The sequence below is a fragment of the Neovison vison genome, chromosome 9 (genome assembly GCF_020171115.1).
Source record: "Neovison vison isolate M4711 chromosome 9, ASM_NN_V1, whole genome shotgun sequence".
Classification (NCBI taxonomy): Eukaryota; Metazoa; Chordata; class Mammalia; order Carnivora; family Mustelidae; genus Neogale; species Neogale vison.
The window spans coordinates 36,289,707-36,304,683 of NC_058099.1; the positions used below are offsets into that span (position 1 = coordinate 36,289,707).

General features: G+C 38.9%; 2 protein-coding genes across 4 annotated transcripts in view; one reads left to right on the plus strand and one right to left on the minus strand.

The window, feature by feature from the left end:
• Positions 1-14,977, minus strand: part of UNC13B (unc-13 homolog B) — a 237,987-nt gene that overhangs the window by 147,489 nt on the left and 75,521 nt on the right. For all 3 annotated transcript variants that reach the window (XM_044265433.1, XM_044265432.1, XM_044265431.1), the window contains exons 4-7: positions 11,760-11,877; positions 10,438-10,561; positions 7,311-7,384; positions 1,024-1,081 (exon numbers count right to left, since the gene is read on the minus strand). In XM_044265433.1, coding sequence (XP_044121368.1) covers positions 1,024-1,081; positions 7,311-7,384; positions 10,438-10,561; positions 11,760-11,877 — 374 coding nt within the window. The remainder of the gene's footprint in view (positions 1-1,023; positions 1,082-7,310; positions 7,385-10,437; positions 10,562-11,759; positions 11,878-14,977) is intronic.
• Positions 3,278-3,688, plus strand: LOC122917492 (60S ribosomal protein L35a-like). Its single transcript, XM_044265436.1, has one exon. It carries the CDS (start codon positions 3,307-3,309, stop codon positions 3,637-3,639), a length of 333 nt encoding a protein of 110 aa, XP_044121371.1. The 5' UTR covers positions 3,278-3,306; the 3' UTR covers positions 3,640-3,688.

Consider the following 14,977-nt stretch of genomic DNA (forward strand, 5'->3'; position numbering starts at 1 on the left):
ACCAGCAGCTATTTAGAATTTGGCATCTGGTTCAGAAAAACTATACTAACACAAAAGCAGCACAAAACACACACACACAGTGGTTGAAAAAGTGAAAGACAAAGACTACACATCAGTCCTTTAGTGTCTCCTCAGGCTATTTTGAGAGACACTGAGAAGGGAGAACTACACCAATAAAACACAGCTCATTTCAAGAGTGAATCTTTGTAGTCTGGATAAATTAATCTCAAGAGAAATGACAAATTCTCTCAGTCATTCATCAAACTTTATTGTGGCTTTCTGTACTACGTATCAGGTATTAAGAAAGAGTCTAGGGGCGCCTGGGTGGCTCAGTGGGTTAAGCCTCTGCCTTCGGCTCAGGTCATGATCCCAGGGTCCTGGGATCGAGCCCCGCATCGGGCTCTCTGCTCTGTAGGGAGCCTGCTTCCTCCTCTCTCTCTGCCTGCCTCTCTGCCTACTTGTGATCTCTGTCAGATAAATAAAGAAAAAATCTTAAAAAAAAAAAAAAAGAGTCTAGAAATATAAAATAGAAGAATGTTTATGCCTATAAAAACTGTGTTCTTGCCAAAGAAATACAGATAGATTATAATATATAATGGGTTATATGATGAATGTATGCATAGGATACTATGGAAGTAGAGGAGAGACACCCAAACTAGACATGGGGGAGGGAGGAAACAGCAAGAAGATTTCCCAGGGGTGAGGACACTGACACTGAACTTTAAGGAACAGTAACAGGTAAACGGGATAAAATGGGGGAAAAAAAATCATTCCCCTGTGGTAAAAGCTTTCACATGGAGATAAAAGATGAGCACCACTGCCCTGCTTATAGCCACACAAAACCAAAAGGACTCTTCCAAACACTAATGACTAGATAACCACTGCAGATATGGGCCTGAATAGGTATGCCTCCAGAATATCTTTTGTTGACATCTCCACCCTCCCCAACTCAAAAAAAGCCATGTTTGGAGAACTGACAGAAAGCTTTGATCAATGATATTCAAAAACAAGTTTCTCACTTACAACACTGGGCGGCAGCAGTGGGCAATGGCTTCCTCTGGTTTTCTTCTTGACTGGAATACTAGAAGCAAAAAGGAGAAAGAAAAAAAAAACACAGATAAGAGACCCAAATACAGGCCAAAAAACAAAACAAAAAAAATCACAGCTGCTTGTGAAAAGATTTAGTGCTTGACTAGAGTTAAATTTTTATTTAACAGAAACAAGTCATCCTGCTGATTTCCCTGTATGATCCTGATATATAGGCCAGACTATGTCAGATTATGGCCCTTGCCCAATTTAACAGAGTAACTAATGCAGGAGAGCAGAGAAATTGTTTTGATCAAGGGCACCTGGGTACATACCAGCTCTGCCAGACAGCCGTAGAAGGCTTCAAGGAGTCTTAGAGAGCTTAGGGAACTCAGTCCTCTGAGTTTTCTTATGGATAACATACAGATTTCCCCATTTGGGTGATGGAACCGAAAACCTCTCTAAAACGGAAGTTTTCCCGTCTTTAAGAACATAATAGTGCTTCTTTCCTCACGGGGTCATGTGGGAAGTAAAATTACTTATTCAAGCATGTAATGCAACATCTCATACCAACTACAGTTCCCTTTCCATTCTAGCCTCCCCAACCCAACACCACCATCACAACCAAAAAAAAAAAAAAAAAAAAACAGATTACTGAAGCCACTAAAAAAAAAGTTCTGTAAAAGAGAGCATAACTAAATGCAAGTCTTGAGGATGGGCAAAATTTGTAAAGGCAAAACAAGAAAAAGGCATAAACAAGAGAATCCATTATCTACAAAGGCCTTGACAGAGTTTGTACATCATGGTAAAGAGTTCGGATTTTATTCTAGTGTACTGGGAAGCCATTTATAATTTTAGACACAAAAGGGATATGATTCGATTACACTGTAAAAGTCTTTCTGGCTGCTGCATAAGGTGAACTATAGGGAACAAGAGGAAAAGACGAATTACTGCAATAATCCAGACGAAAGTTTATGGCAGCTTACATAGGAGTTATTAATGGTAAAGGACATCTCAAGTAGTTGAACACAAAATACAAAACACTTTTTGTATGTAAATATAGTTTTATATGTGAAATACTTTATAAACAATTAACTATGATACAAATATCAGAGTTAGATACTGCCATTACTAATTCCAATAGAGAATAATGAGAAGTCAAGCACAACCTAAACAACAGTAATAGTAAACCTGCCAATCATAAAAATGCTCAAAAAGTTCTTGAAAGTTAAGCAACCCACCACTCAAAGGTAAAAAATGCACTTGGTTATAAATAGTAACCATTACAAATGAGGATGGTTTTTATAGGTAGTACACAGATCTAACAGTAAGAAAATTCTGTAACTTTAATTTTTAATTCTTTTTAAGTAGGTTCCACACCCAAAATGGGATTTGAACTCACAGCCCTAAGATTAAGAGTCACATGTTGGCTACTAACTGAGCCAACCAGGAACCCCCAAAATTCTGTAACTTTAAATATTAAACTAGAAGAATTCAGATTTAAGAAATGAAAGTAGAAGGATGCCTGGGTGGCTCAGTCACTTTAGTGTCTGCCTTGGGCTCAGGTCATGATCCTGGAGTCCTGGGATCTGTCTGCATCAGGCTCCTTGCTCAGTGGGGAGGCCTGCTTCTCCCTCTGCTTGCCTCTCCCTCAGCTTGTGCTCTCCCTTTGTGACAATACATAAACAAGATGCTTAAAAAAAAAGACAATAGCAGATATTTTCAGAAGACATATTTCATGAATATTCTCTAGGCCCAAAGCAGAAAGATGGAAAACCAACTAAAGCCCAATTAACAATATTAAAAGAGCTAAGGAAAAATCTATCATACATATGTACCAAAAAAGCAAAAACAAAAACAAAAACAGAGGGGCACCTCGCCAGTTCAGTTAATAGAAAAACATACTCTTGAAATCTTGGGGCTGTGAGTCTGAACCCCAAGTTGGGGGTAGAGTTTACTTCATCAAACAAATGAACAAACAAAAAAACCATACACACACAGGAAAAAAAATAATCCTAATTATATCCAATCTCATCATGAATATAAGTGGACAATTCTCAAGAGATTACTAAGTCAAATCCATCACATTATTTATCTATAAGTATTATAATGTTAATACATAAACAGATATGTTTGTACACTTTAAATGTGTGCATTGTATGGTATGTGAACCCTATTTCAATAAAGCTTTTAAAAATAACGAGAGGGGCCTTTCTTTTTCCGCCATCTTGGCGCCTGTGGAGACCTGCTGGGAACAGGACTCCTCTAAAATGCCGAATAATGTCTGGAAGGCTGTGGTCCAAGGCCATTTTTGCTGGCTATAAGCGGGGTCTCCGCAACCAGAGGGAGCACACAGCTCTTCTTAAAATCGAAGGTGTATATGCTAGAGATGAAACGGAATTCTATCTAGGCAAGAGATGTGCTTACGTGTACAAAGCAAAGAACAACACAGTGACTCCTGGTGGCAAACCAAACAAAACCAGAGTAATCTGGGGAAAAGTAACTCGTGCTCATGGAAACAGCAGCATGCTTCGTGCCAAATTCCGAAGCAACCTTCCTGCTAAAGCCATTGGCCACAGAATCCGTGTGATGCTGTACCCCTCAAGGATTTAAATTTAATGAAAAGTAAATAAAGGTGTAGATTTGTTCTCTTGTAAAAAAATAAAAATAAAAAATAACGAGAGGGTGGGACGTCTGGTGGCTCAGTCAGTTAAGCAGCTGACTCTTGATTTCGGCTCAGGTCATGATCTCAGGGTCCTGGGATCCAGCTCCATGCTCAGCAGGGAGTCTGCTAGAGGATTCTCTCTCTCTCTCTCTCTCTCTCTCTCTCTCAGGTCATGATCTCAGGGTCCTGGGATCCAGCTCCATGCTCAGCAGGGAGTCTGCTAGAGGATTCTCTCTCTCTCTCTCTCTCTCTCTCTCTGCCTCTGCCCCTACACCTGCTCCTGCTTTCTCTTTATCCCTCTCTTAAATAAACAAATCTTTAAAAACAACAAGAAGAGGTTATAAAGGAAGGAATGGAAGAAGTAAACTGAGTGAACTCCGAATCCTAGAACAGAAACAAAAAGCAAAAATCTTAGAAGTTGAGAACCTCAGACCAAGAATCACCATTGTCAGAACTTGTAAAATTCCGCAGTACCTGTATAAGTTCTATTTGGTTTTTTATTGTTTTAACTTCTTCATCTGATCCTGCATAGTGACACACAGTAAGCCTATAAAATCAAAAGTACAATGTGGGGTTTTCTTTATATTTTATTTTTAAGTAATTTCTACACTCAATGTGGGGCTCAGACTCAACCCTGAGATCAAGAGTTGCATGTTCTACCAACTGAGGCAGCCAGGCATTCAGAAATGTGTTTCTTTAAGAGGGAAAAAAAGAAGATGGGAGTTTGGAAAACTGTATACCAGTCTACACCCAGGCTGTGGGAAAACAAAAAGCACAATGGGTAAAGTGGATATAATGATAAGAGTCTATGTGGTATTTGTCAAGGGATGAAGAAAGATTGGAGCATTCAACAAACAAAAAAAGTTGAGGTGTTGGCTTGGACATAAGAAGAGTTACAAAGTTTAATAATAGGAAGCCTAAAGAGGATTCAGTTAAATTAAGAGAAAACCCTGACAAGAGTAATTTGCACTTATCACAAATTCTATTTCTTCATCTTTGATTTAACTCATTGTGTGTTGAACTGTGTACCTCAAAAAAATATGAAGGGGCTCCTGGGTGGCTCAGTGGGTTAAACCTCTGCCTTTGGCTCAGGTCATGATCCCAGAGTCCTGGGATCGACCCCCGAGTCGGGTTGTCTACTCAGCGGGGAGCCTGCTTCCCCGTCTCTCTCTGCTGGTCTCTGCCTACTTGTGATCTCTCTCTGTCCAATAAATAAATAAAATCTTTTAAAAAAAAATGAATGTCTTAATCCCCAGTACTTATGAATGTGACCCTATTTGTAAACAGGGTTCTATAGATGTAATCAATTAATCCAATGACTGTTGCCCTTACAACATAAATGTAAATTTGGACAGAGACATACCAAGAGAACACACTCTGAGGACAGACTGAGAGACAGAGAGGGATGTGATTAAAAGAGCCCGAGAATGGAACCATGTGTCTTCAAGCCAAGGGATAGCAAGGACTACTGAAAACCACCAGAAGGCAGAAGAGAGGCATAAGACAAGTCCTTAGAACATCCAGAAGGAACTGACCCTGCCAATAACTTAATTTCAGAATTCTAGCCTCCAGAATTCTGAGAAGATAAATTTCTGTTTTTGTAAGCCACTAGATAGTGGTACTTTGTTATGGCAGCCCTAGGAAACAAATACATTTATCAAAATATTTCGTTTTGGTTTCCCGCACTAATCCAGAGATACTGGTCAGTCATTACCAAATGCAACAGCTCCATTTCACTCCTCATCATCTTTTTTCTCAATAACACTTGACAGTATCAAGAATTTCTGCCTTGGGGCGCCTGGGTGGTTCAGTGGGTTAAAGCCTCCGCCTTCCGCTCAGGTCATGATCCCAGGGTCCTGGGATCGAGCCCCACATGGGGAATCTCTGCTCAGCGGGGAGCCTGCTTCCTCCTCTCTCTCTTTGCCTGCCTCTCTGCCTACTTGTGACTTCTGTCTTTCAAATAAATAAATAAAATTTAAAAAAAAAAAAAAGAATTTCTGCCTTAAAACCCTTTGTTCCATGAACCTTTTTCTCTTTCTCCCACTTACTCTCTTCAGGCAACTCTTTCTCCACCTCTTTGGTTTTTTCCATATTCTATCTTTGATGTTTCCCCAAGGTTTTGTCCTCATTCTTCCTCAATACTTCCTATATATTCTACCTGAGTGAATTCCTGGGACTCCAAATGCTACCATCATGTTCAAGAATCCAAACTCTATGCCTATACCTCCTAACCCTATCTAACCCTGAGTTTCAAATTCTTTCATGAGGTTGCTTACCAGACATTTCCATTGAAATATCCGCTGGCACTCCAAATTCTACCTTAAAATCAGACCAATTTTCTAACAGCCCAACATGCCCCAAGATGAAAATCTCATCTTTTCCCTTCACCACCAATAACAAAACCATTCCCCATTCCTGACTGCCCAGACTGAGTTGACTGTGTTCCCTTCTGTGCACCAGATTTCTCTGTGGAGATAAGACAAGATCAAGCAATGCAATACTCTAAGCATCCCTAAAAAGAACATACTAATAACAATATACAGTTGACTCAAACAATGGGGTGTTACGGGCACTGACCTTCAACACAGGCAAAAGTTTACATATAACTTTTTTGTTTTTTAAGATTTATTTATTTAAGAGAGAGAGAGAATGAGAGAGAGAGAGCCCATGAGAAGCAGGAGGGTCAGAGGGAGAAGCAGACTCCCTGACAAGGAGGGAGCCCGATGCGGGACTTGATCCCAGGACTCCAGGATCATGACCTGAGCCAAAGGCAGTCACTTAACCAACGGACCACCCAGGTGCCCCACATATAACTTTTGACCCCCCAAAAACTTAACTACTAATAGCCTACTTTTGACTGGAAGCCTTAACAATTAACAGTCAATTAAAGCATATTTTGTATGTTATATGTATTATACACTGTATTCTTACAAGCTAAAGGGGAAAAAAGTTCACAAAATCATAAAAGTAATAAATACATTTACAGTACTGTATTAATTTAAAAAAAAAATCTGTGTACAGGACACCTGGGTGGCTCAGTCAATTAAACATCTGCTTTGGGGTCAGGTCATGATCCCAGCGTCCTAGGACTGAGCCCATAAGGGCTCCTTGCTCAGCGGGTAGCCTGCTTCTCCCTCAGCTACCACTCCCCCTGCTTGTGCACTTGCTCTCTTTTTCTCTCTCTCTCCCCACCATCTCTAACAAATAAAATAAAAATCTTAAAAAACAAAAATCTGTGTACAAGTGAACCCACACAGTTCAAATTCCTGTTGTTCAACAGTCAGCAGTATATCCCAAAATCTGGGAATTAGGAGAAGAAATGCTTTTCACTCACCTGTGTAACAAGAGGACAGTTTCCCTAGTATAAGCTTCCACTCAGAGTCCTCAGCCAGACTAAATACCAACTCAGCCATTTATGGGGGACAATGAGAAAAATAGAAGAAGTGGGAAACAGATCCTTCTAATGAATGTCCAGTGATCTTCCAGTTGCCTTCTTTCTTTAATGAAGCTTAAATTCTTTCATTTTTTAACATGCTCCTAGGTCCTCCCTTGGCAAACTATAGTGTCCTAGAAAGAAATTTTCCCCATCTTTCTGTATTGCATATAAGGCAGTTCCTACCTCACTGTCAGCTCCCAAGACATTGATTTGTTCCAACTTGTAGGTCCAATATCTGGCTTCCTCCTCTGGGATATCTACCATGAAAAAGAAGAAACTAAATTACTAGGTTGTTAATTTAATCATGGCTCAATAATCCTTTATTCCATCAAATAATCAAAGTTAGAAAGTGATGGACTAATTTTACTGGAAGGCTTGGTTCTTGCCATGAACTTCATCTTGAATCTTCACAAAAAAACAAAATAAGGTACTATTATTCCCATTAGATCAGAGGACTTAATATTGTTAAAATGTCAGCACTGCTCAGTGTGATCTATATATATTGAATGCACTTGCTATCAAAATCTCAATGATGTTTCTTTGCAGATACAGAAAACCCCATTCTATGGATAAAGAAGATGTGGTATATGTACACACACACACACACACACACACACACACACACACATACACACTGGAATATTACTCAGCCATCAAAGGAATGAAATCTTGCCACCTGGGTACCTCAGATAGTTAAGCATCCAACTCTTGGTGTTGGCTCAGACTATGATCTCAGGGCCATGAGATCAAGCCCCTTGTTGCACTTCATGCTCAGTGCAGAGTCTGCTTGAGACTCTCTCTCCCTCTCTCTCTGCTCCTCACTCTCTCTCAAATAAATATTTTTTTAAAAAATTTTTAAAGATTTTATTTATTGTGGCGCCTGGGTGGCTCAGTCAGTTAAGCATCTGCTATCAGCCTGGATCACGATATCAGGGTCCTGGGATCGAGCCCTACATAGGGGCCCTCTGCTCAGCAGGAAGCGTGCTTCTCACTCTCCTCTGCCCCTCGCCAGCTCATGCTCTCTCTCACATAAATTAAAAAAATTTTTTAAAAAAGATTTTTTAAATTTATTTGACAGAGAGAGAGAGACAGCAAGAGTAGGAACACAAACAGGAGGAGCGGGAAAGGGAGAAGCAGGAGGAGTGGAAAAGGGAGAAGCAGGCTCCCCACTGAGCAGGGAGCCTAATGTGGGGCTCTATCCCAGGACCACAGGACCTGAGGCAAAAGGCAGACACTTAATGACTGAGCCACCCAGATGTCCCTAAAAATTTTTTTGAAAATAAATGAAACACAGAGCGCCTGGGTGGCTCAGTGGGTTAAGCCTCTGCCTTCAGCTCAGATCATGATCTCAGGGTCCTGGGATCAAGCCCTGCATCGGGCTCTCTACTCAGCGGGGAGCCTGCTTCCCCCTCTCTCCCTGCCTGCCTCTCTGCCTACTTGTGAGCTCTCTCTCTCTGTCAAATGAATAAATAAAATGTTTAAAAAAAAAAAAAGTAACAGACAAAAGTTTAAAAAAATAAAAAGAAACATATCAACATGTAAAAAACATCTCTAGTTGATGAGGTGGTAAGAAATTTTCATGTTCTTTTTGCATACCTGTATTTTCTGAACTTTCAACATAATAAAAAAGTCATGTTACTATTTTTAAAAAGATAATGGTATATAACTGAATAGAATATTTCACAGGTTTCTGAATTGTCCAAAAGAAAATTCCATTGCCAAAATAATGGCAAACTGTAAGCTAAAATTCTTCCCTTAGAAAGACCCTTTATTAAGCCTTTTTAGTTTTCTAAAAGATTTATTTATTTATTTCAGAGAGAGAGCCAGTGAATGCATGTAAGCGGGAGGAGGGGCAGAGGGACAGAGAGGGAAGCAAACTCCCCACTGAGCAGGGAGCCCTACTTGGACTCTATCTCGTGACCCTGAGACCATGACCTGAGCCAAAAACAAGAGTTGGAGCCTTAACTTACTGAACCACCCAAGCACCTCCCTTTCTTTTTTTAAATTAATTAATTAGTTAATTTTTTATGGCACCTCCCTTTCTTAAGCCTTATAAAACTGTATCCCCAAAAACGTGAAAAAATAAAAAAATAAAGCTGAATCCCAAATGTGGTTATCATAGAGGCACAAGCTTGGCACATTCACGTTCACTTATCTGAGATTTTACCTTAACATTTATTCAAAAACCCATTTATCAGACACCTATTATGTGCTAAGCAACTCAAAAGATACCAAAATAAAATACACAAGAGCCCTCATGAAACTCAAATCTAGACAGAAATGTATACTGCCACCAATGACACGATGTAAGTGATGCAGTGTTTAAAGAGAGGAATGTCCTTTTAAAATGCCTTGGTTGGGGGGGCCTGGCTGGTTCAGTCTGTGGAGCACATGACTCTTGATCTCACCATAGTGAATTCAAAAGCCCCACGTTAAGCATGAAGCCTACTTAAAATAAAAATAAATAAATAAATAAAATGCAATGAGGGATGGATTGACAGATCCACTCTTTAGCAAAACTTCATATATACAAAAAAAACTATTTTTGCCATGATCATGTATTTTCCTGTTTTTATTAAAAATTATTTATATTTTTCATTTAAATTCAATTTAGTTAACATAGAGTATATTATTAGATTCAGGGGTAGAATTTAATGATTCATCGGTTGCATGTAACACCCAATGCTCATTATATCAAGTACTCTCCTTAATGCCCATCATTCAATTACCCCACCTCCCGACCGACCATCCCTCCAGTAACCCTCAGTTTATTTTCTAGAGTTAAGAGTCTCTTACAGTTTGCCTCCCTGTTTTTATTTTATTTTTCCTTCCCCTCCCTTATGTTCATCTGTTTTGTGCCTTAAATTCCACATATGAGTGAAATCATATAGTATTTTTGTTTTTCTGACTTAAAAATTATTTTTTAAATATTTTTCTATTTATTAATGCTACTTCAATGTTTAAACTGACAAATCACAAGGTATACATTCACTTCAAGACAATGAATATTAAATTATCAAAAGAATAAATATTTGTTCTCTAATAAGCAAGTATTTCCTGTCATTAAAATGTCAGAAAAACCTACTGACTTGAAGAGAATGCACTTAGTGTGGATTCTTTAATGAGTACCATTCTACAGTCTGCACCATTTCTGGGCTAGGTGTTATAGGGACTAGAGTAGAAGATGTCAGAATGCCCTCAAAGGAATAGCTGACAAGACAAAAAATACAGTAATGAGACTAGCAAACAATTGTTAACAATATGATAAAAAGTGTTAGGTGGTTTTTAAAGTCTAATTCAACAGACTCACCAAAAGGCAACTCAAATCTTGTATCAAGCAAAATCTTATGAGGAGTCGGGTTTTTCGTTCCACAGATCTCATCATCTTTCATCAATGTCTCTGCCTCCAATGTTGACCACTCCCCAGGCCCTTCCTAGAAAACAGAGATCTAAGATTAAACTTTATTTCTTCATGACTCCCCTCCTCCTGTTTTAAGAGTTGGGTGTTTTTTTCTGAATGTCATTGTTGGAGAGCTCCTGGAGACCACTCACATCCTGATGAGGCAAACACACCACTGTCACCATTTGTCTCTGCTGCTATGTGGCTTCTGCTCTCCCTCTTTGGCGGAAGAGAAGCTTACACCATGCTCAGCTCTCTGCAAGCCCACTGAACATAGAATTCTGGAGTACCAGACTCAAAAACCAAATATCTCAATAGATCAATATTTAATCTGCACAACTTTTAATGGCTGTGTCACTTAATATATATTACTACTTCTAATCAGTAAAGAGCTACTAACATTGCTACTTAAAGTAGACCTGAACTGGAGCCACAATAAAAATGAACTGTCCATCTGCCTAGGGAAGTAGAGATAGCTAGAACTAAAAGAATTTAGGAAAGAGAGGCAGACCTTCACTATTCCTACTCCCAGAGAAAGCACACAGTCAATGTTAAAGCCACACAGGAATATAATACATTTTTTCCAGGTTCAAAGTGAGTGTGTATGGGAATATGATGCTGAGTTATGTTTTAATCTGGGAAAATGGAGTAGAAAACCACTCTTGGAAATAATGTATAGAGCCAGGGTAAATAACAATTGCTATCCATGGTAATGTCTTAAACTCTGTTAGGGTTACATGTGGAACATGGAAGACTGAAAGCAGTTCCCTGGCAATTTGTGACTCAAAGAAATAAAGCAGAGAATGGGATCCAGGCTAAGGAATTTTAATGGAACCTCTCCCAGGATAGCATCTTAGAGGAGAATGCAGAAACCAGAGGTATCCTAGATCACAAACATACACTTACTCCCCCTCTTCTCTCCTTTTCCCTCTGATCTCTCTGTCTCTCTCTCTCCCACTTACACAGTACTCAGAAGGGGCTATCTACCTGATATGTTCGAAAGAGATGTTCTGGCACCTCTGAGTTCAGTCATAAAACAGAGAGAAAACAAGAATTAAATAAAACCTATTAAACCTCTGTGTGAGGTTAGGAATAGGCTGGTTGCATGCTCACAAATTAGGAAGGGGGACAGAGCAATCTGAGATGCATAGTGAATATAAGCTGAACGGAGCCAGGACTGGGACAAGCACGGGCTAGAACTGTACCTCCAAATGGGCAATGCATTGACTGACCTCATCCGACTGACGAACAGTCTTCAGTGCAATCCACACGGTCCCCACCATGGTGTCCCAGATCAGTCCTTTGTTCCATACCTCCACACTTAGACCTAGGTCCAGGCGACTAATTTCACTGAAGGAAAAGAAGAAAGCCCTTTAAAGAAAGCCAGATAGGGGTGCCAGGAAGTCTCAGTAGGAAGAGAATATGACTCTTGATATCAGGGTTGTGAGTCTGAGCCCCATGCTGGGTGTAGAGATCACTAAAAAAATAAATAAATAAATTTGAAAAAAAATAAAGAAAGCCAAATAATACAAAATATGTATCTCCTACATCTACATCTCCCATTTTGCTATACCTTGAATAGTTCTCACCAGGATCCTATTGTCAGGAAAAATCAAAATATCCCAGAATGCTACAACAATTCTTCAGGTTCCTAGAAAACTATGTAATTATCTATACAAAAATGCCTTTGTCCATCCGTCCCCTCTCCTTTGGAACTACAAATATGGTTAGATTAATGCACTTGCACAAAAAAAGGGGGGTGGTAAATAATAAGGGCATTACTGCTAGGCCTGCAAGTCTACAATCTCTACCCTTACTAACCACTTTTATATGTTTTATTATTAATAGTAACACTGCCCTCAACTTACACTTACAAACTATATATAGGAAACTTAGGAAAAGGCAAGGCTTCTTTACAAGACTTATGAAAGGGATTCCAAGCAGAAGTAAATGGGCCCCTGAGAAGATCTAAGTCTGATGGGAACTTGTGGTCAGAGGCAGGTAAGGAACACTAGAGTATGCCAGTTCACTCTGCACTCAGCCCCTGGAGAACCCAGTTAAAACAGACACTGTTCCTTCTAAACAAAATGTTTGTCAGAGGATAGTGATAAACACAATGATTATCCTGTAATAACTAGGAAAAAAAATTTTTTTAATTTTAAATTTTTTAAATTTATATTCAGTGTACCAGAATTTATTGCTAATGCACCACAGCCAGTGCTCCAGGAAAAAAAATTTCTGAAAAGAAATTCCAGAAAGGGCCACTAACCACTAAGCAAAAATAGCATCATACATAGTAGAATATCAGCTTGGAAGGGCCAACTTAAATATAATTATAGTCTTAAAGGGGAACAAGCAAACACTTATATTATGCTAAAAACATCCTCCAGAAAGCTTTTATTGAAATAGAGAGTTATTTGAAAGGAAATGCAAGAAACATTAAAAAAAAAAATTCTAGCAGAAAAAGTAGAAAGAAATTCTCAGTGAGACAACAGCTATTCATTACATGAAGTTTCAAGTTCACAGCTTTCTGTTTTTTGTTTTTATGGTGAAAAAATTTGTATTTAGATTTAGCCAGCTCCACTCAGTTTAGATGATCCAAATTTTTTTGGAAACATCCAAAGCATTACAGTCAGGAGCCAGTCAAACATATGCCTTCTTCTCTCATTCAGGCCTGATCAAGGTATTGACCTTGGCCACATTAATATCATAGAGGTTCTTCACAGCCTGTTTGAGCTGGTGCTTATTGGCCTTGATATCCACAATGAACACAAATATGTTGCTGTCTTCTATTTTCTTCATGGCTGACTCAATAATCGGGGGAACTCGATGATGGCATAGTGATCAAGCTTGTTTCTCCTAAGGGTAATCTTTTGAGGATATTTGGGCTGCTTTCAGAGACACAGATTCTTGGCTTGTTGGAATGTAGATGATGTGTGGGACTTCGTTTTTTGTGTGACTGTGGATGCCTTTCAGCTCCACTTTCTTGGCCTTTAAAGCCTTTGCTTTGGCTTCGGCTTTCAGAGGAGCAGGGGCTTCCTTCTTAGTCTTACAGTGCTGTCTTGGTAAAAGGGAAGTTCACACTTTAGAGAAAGCTTGGTTTCCCTCTTCTAGTCAAATACATATTCTCGGGCACCTGGGTGGCTCAGTCTATTAAGCATCTGCTTCCGGCTCAGGTCACAGGGTCCTGGGATCAAGCCCCACTTCGGACTCCCTACTCAACAGTGAGTCTGTTTCTCCCTCTCTCTCTCTGTCCCTCTGCCTTGCTTGTGTGCGCTCCCTCTCTTTCTCTCAAATAAATAAATAATCTTAAAAAAAAAAAATACACGTTCTCAGAATCACAAGTTTAGGATGTGGTATTAGAGCCAAAGACTTCTCATCAAGTATGTTGAAAACAAGTGAAGCAAAGAAAAGTCATCCCTTTTACATAAATACACTAGAACAGAGAATGTACTGAGTTCATTTTTTCATTTAATTAATGTTTCCTCAGCACATAAAATACATATGGTTTGGTATTTTGAGTAATACACATTATATAGGACCTAATTTCTATCTCTAAAACCTTCTAAGCTCTTGAGAGCTGTTCAAAACCACAAAGTAAGTGACTAAACCCAGCCAGTAAGCTAAGGTGTTCAGGGCGTAAGGAAACTAAGCTTTTGTCACACAGTTTCATTCAACCTAATTAATCAATTAGCATTGGAAAAGACATCTGACAACTCCAAATCTTTTGAATATGTAAAAGAAAAATTGGTTGGGGATACATACATAATGTTCCTATAGCAAGTCCTAAGCAACATATCAATCCAATAGATGAAAGAAATAGCCAGAGGTCTTTACAGCTTAACTTGGACAGAAAAAAGTTCTTTAGGGAACTCTGGGTAATAAAACTCAATGAGGCTATCTCCTATAAGAAGCTTCTTCACTCATCTACAACTTAAAAGAAGTCTGAGAGTTCTGTTCATGCCTTATCCCTAAAGCTCTGGGGAAACTTCTTTTCTCTATTAATTAATCAATAAGTATATATGCATATACATATACAAGATTTGGGGCTAGGCAAATTTATAGTAACTAAAGATGCCCTGCTTATCCTTAAATGAATAATTTAGTCCTGGAAATAAGATAAAAAATATTAAAGATAAATAACAAAAATACAAGAATGACTATTAGATACCACCATATAATACATCAGGAAGAAGGAAAAAGGAGAAAGGGAGACAAGAGACCAGCAATGGAGCTGTCAGTATCAAAAGAACAGGGTAGGAGGAATACGGAATAGGAGCAGAAAAGAGGAAAATGTAACTAGTAAAATTCATGTATAACAGAGGACAGAGTAAAATTCACACAGCATCTCAAGGTGGGAGATGAAAAAAAAATTCGTATCACAGAAGGATTGAAAGGAAGTTCTATGGTAATTAGAAAATAAACACACAAGAATAAAGCTGGTTATGCT

What these genes read in the sequence shown, in the direction of transcription:
- LOC122917492 (XM_044265436.1), top strand. Translation starts at nt 3,307, where the DNA reads ATGTCTGGAAGGCTGTGGTCCAAGGCCATTTTTGCTGGCTATAAGCGG.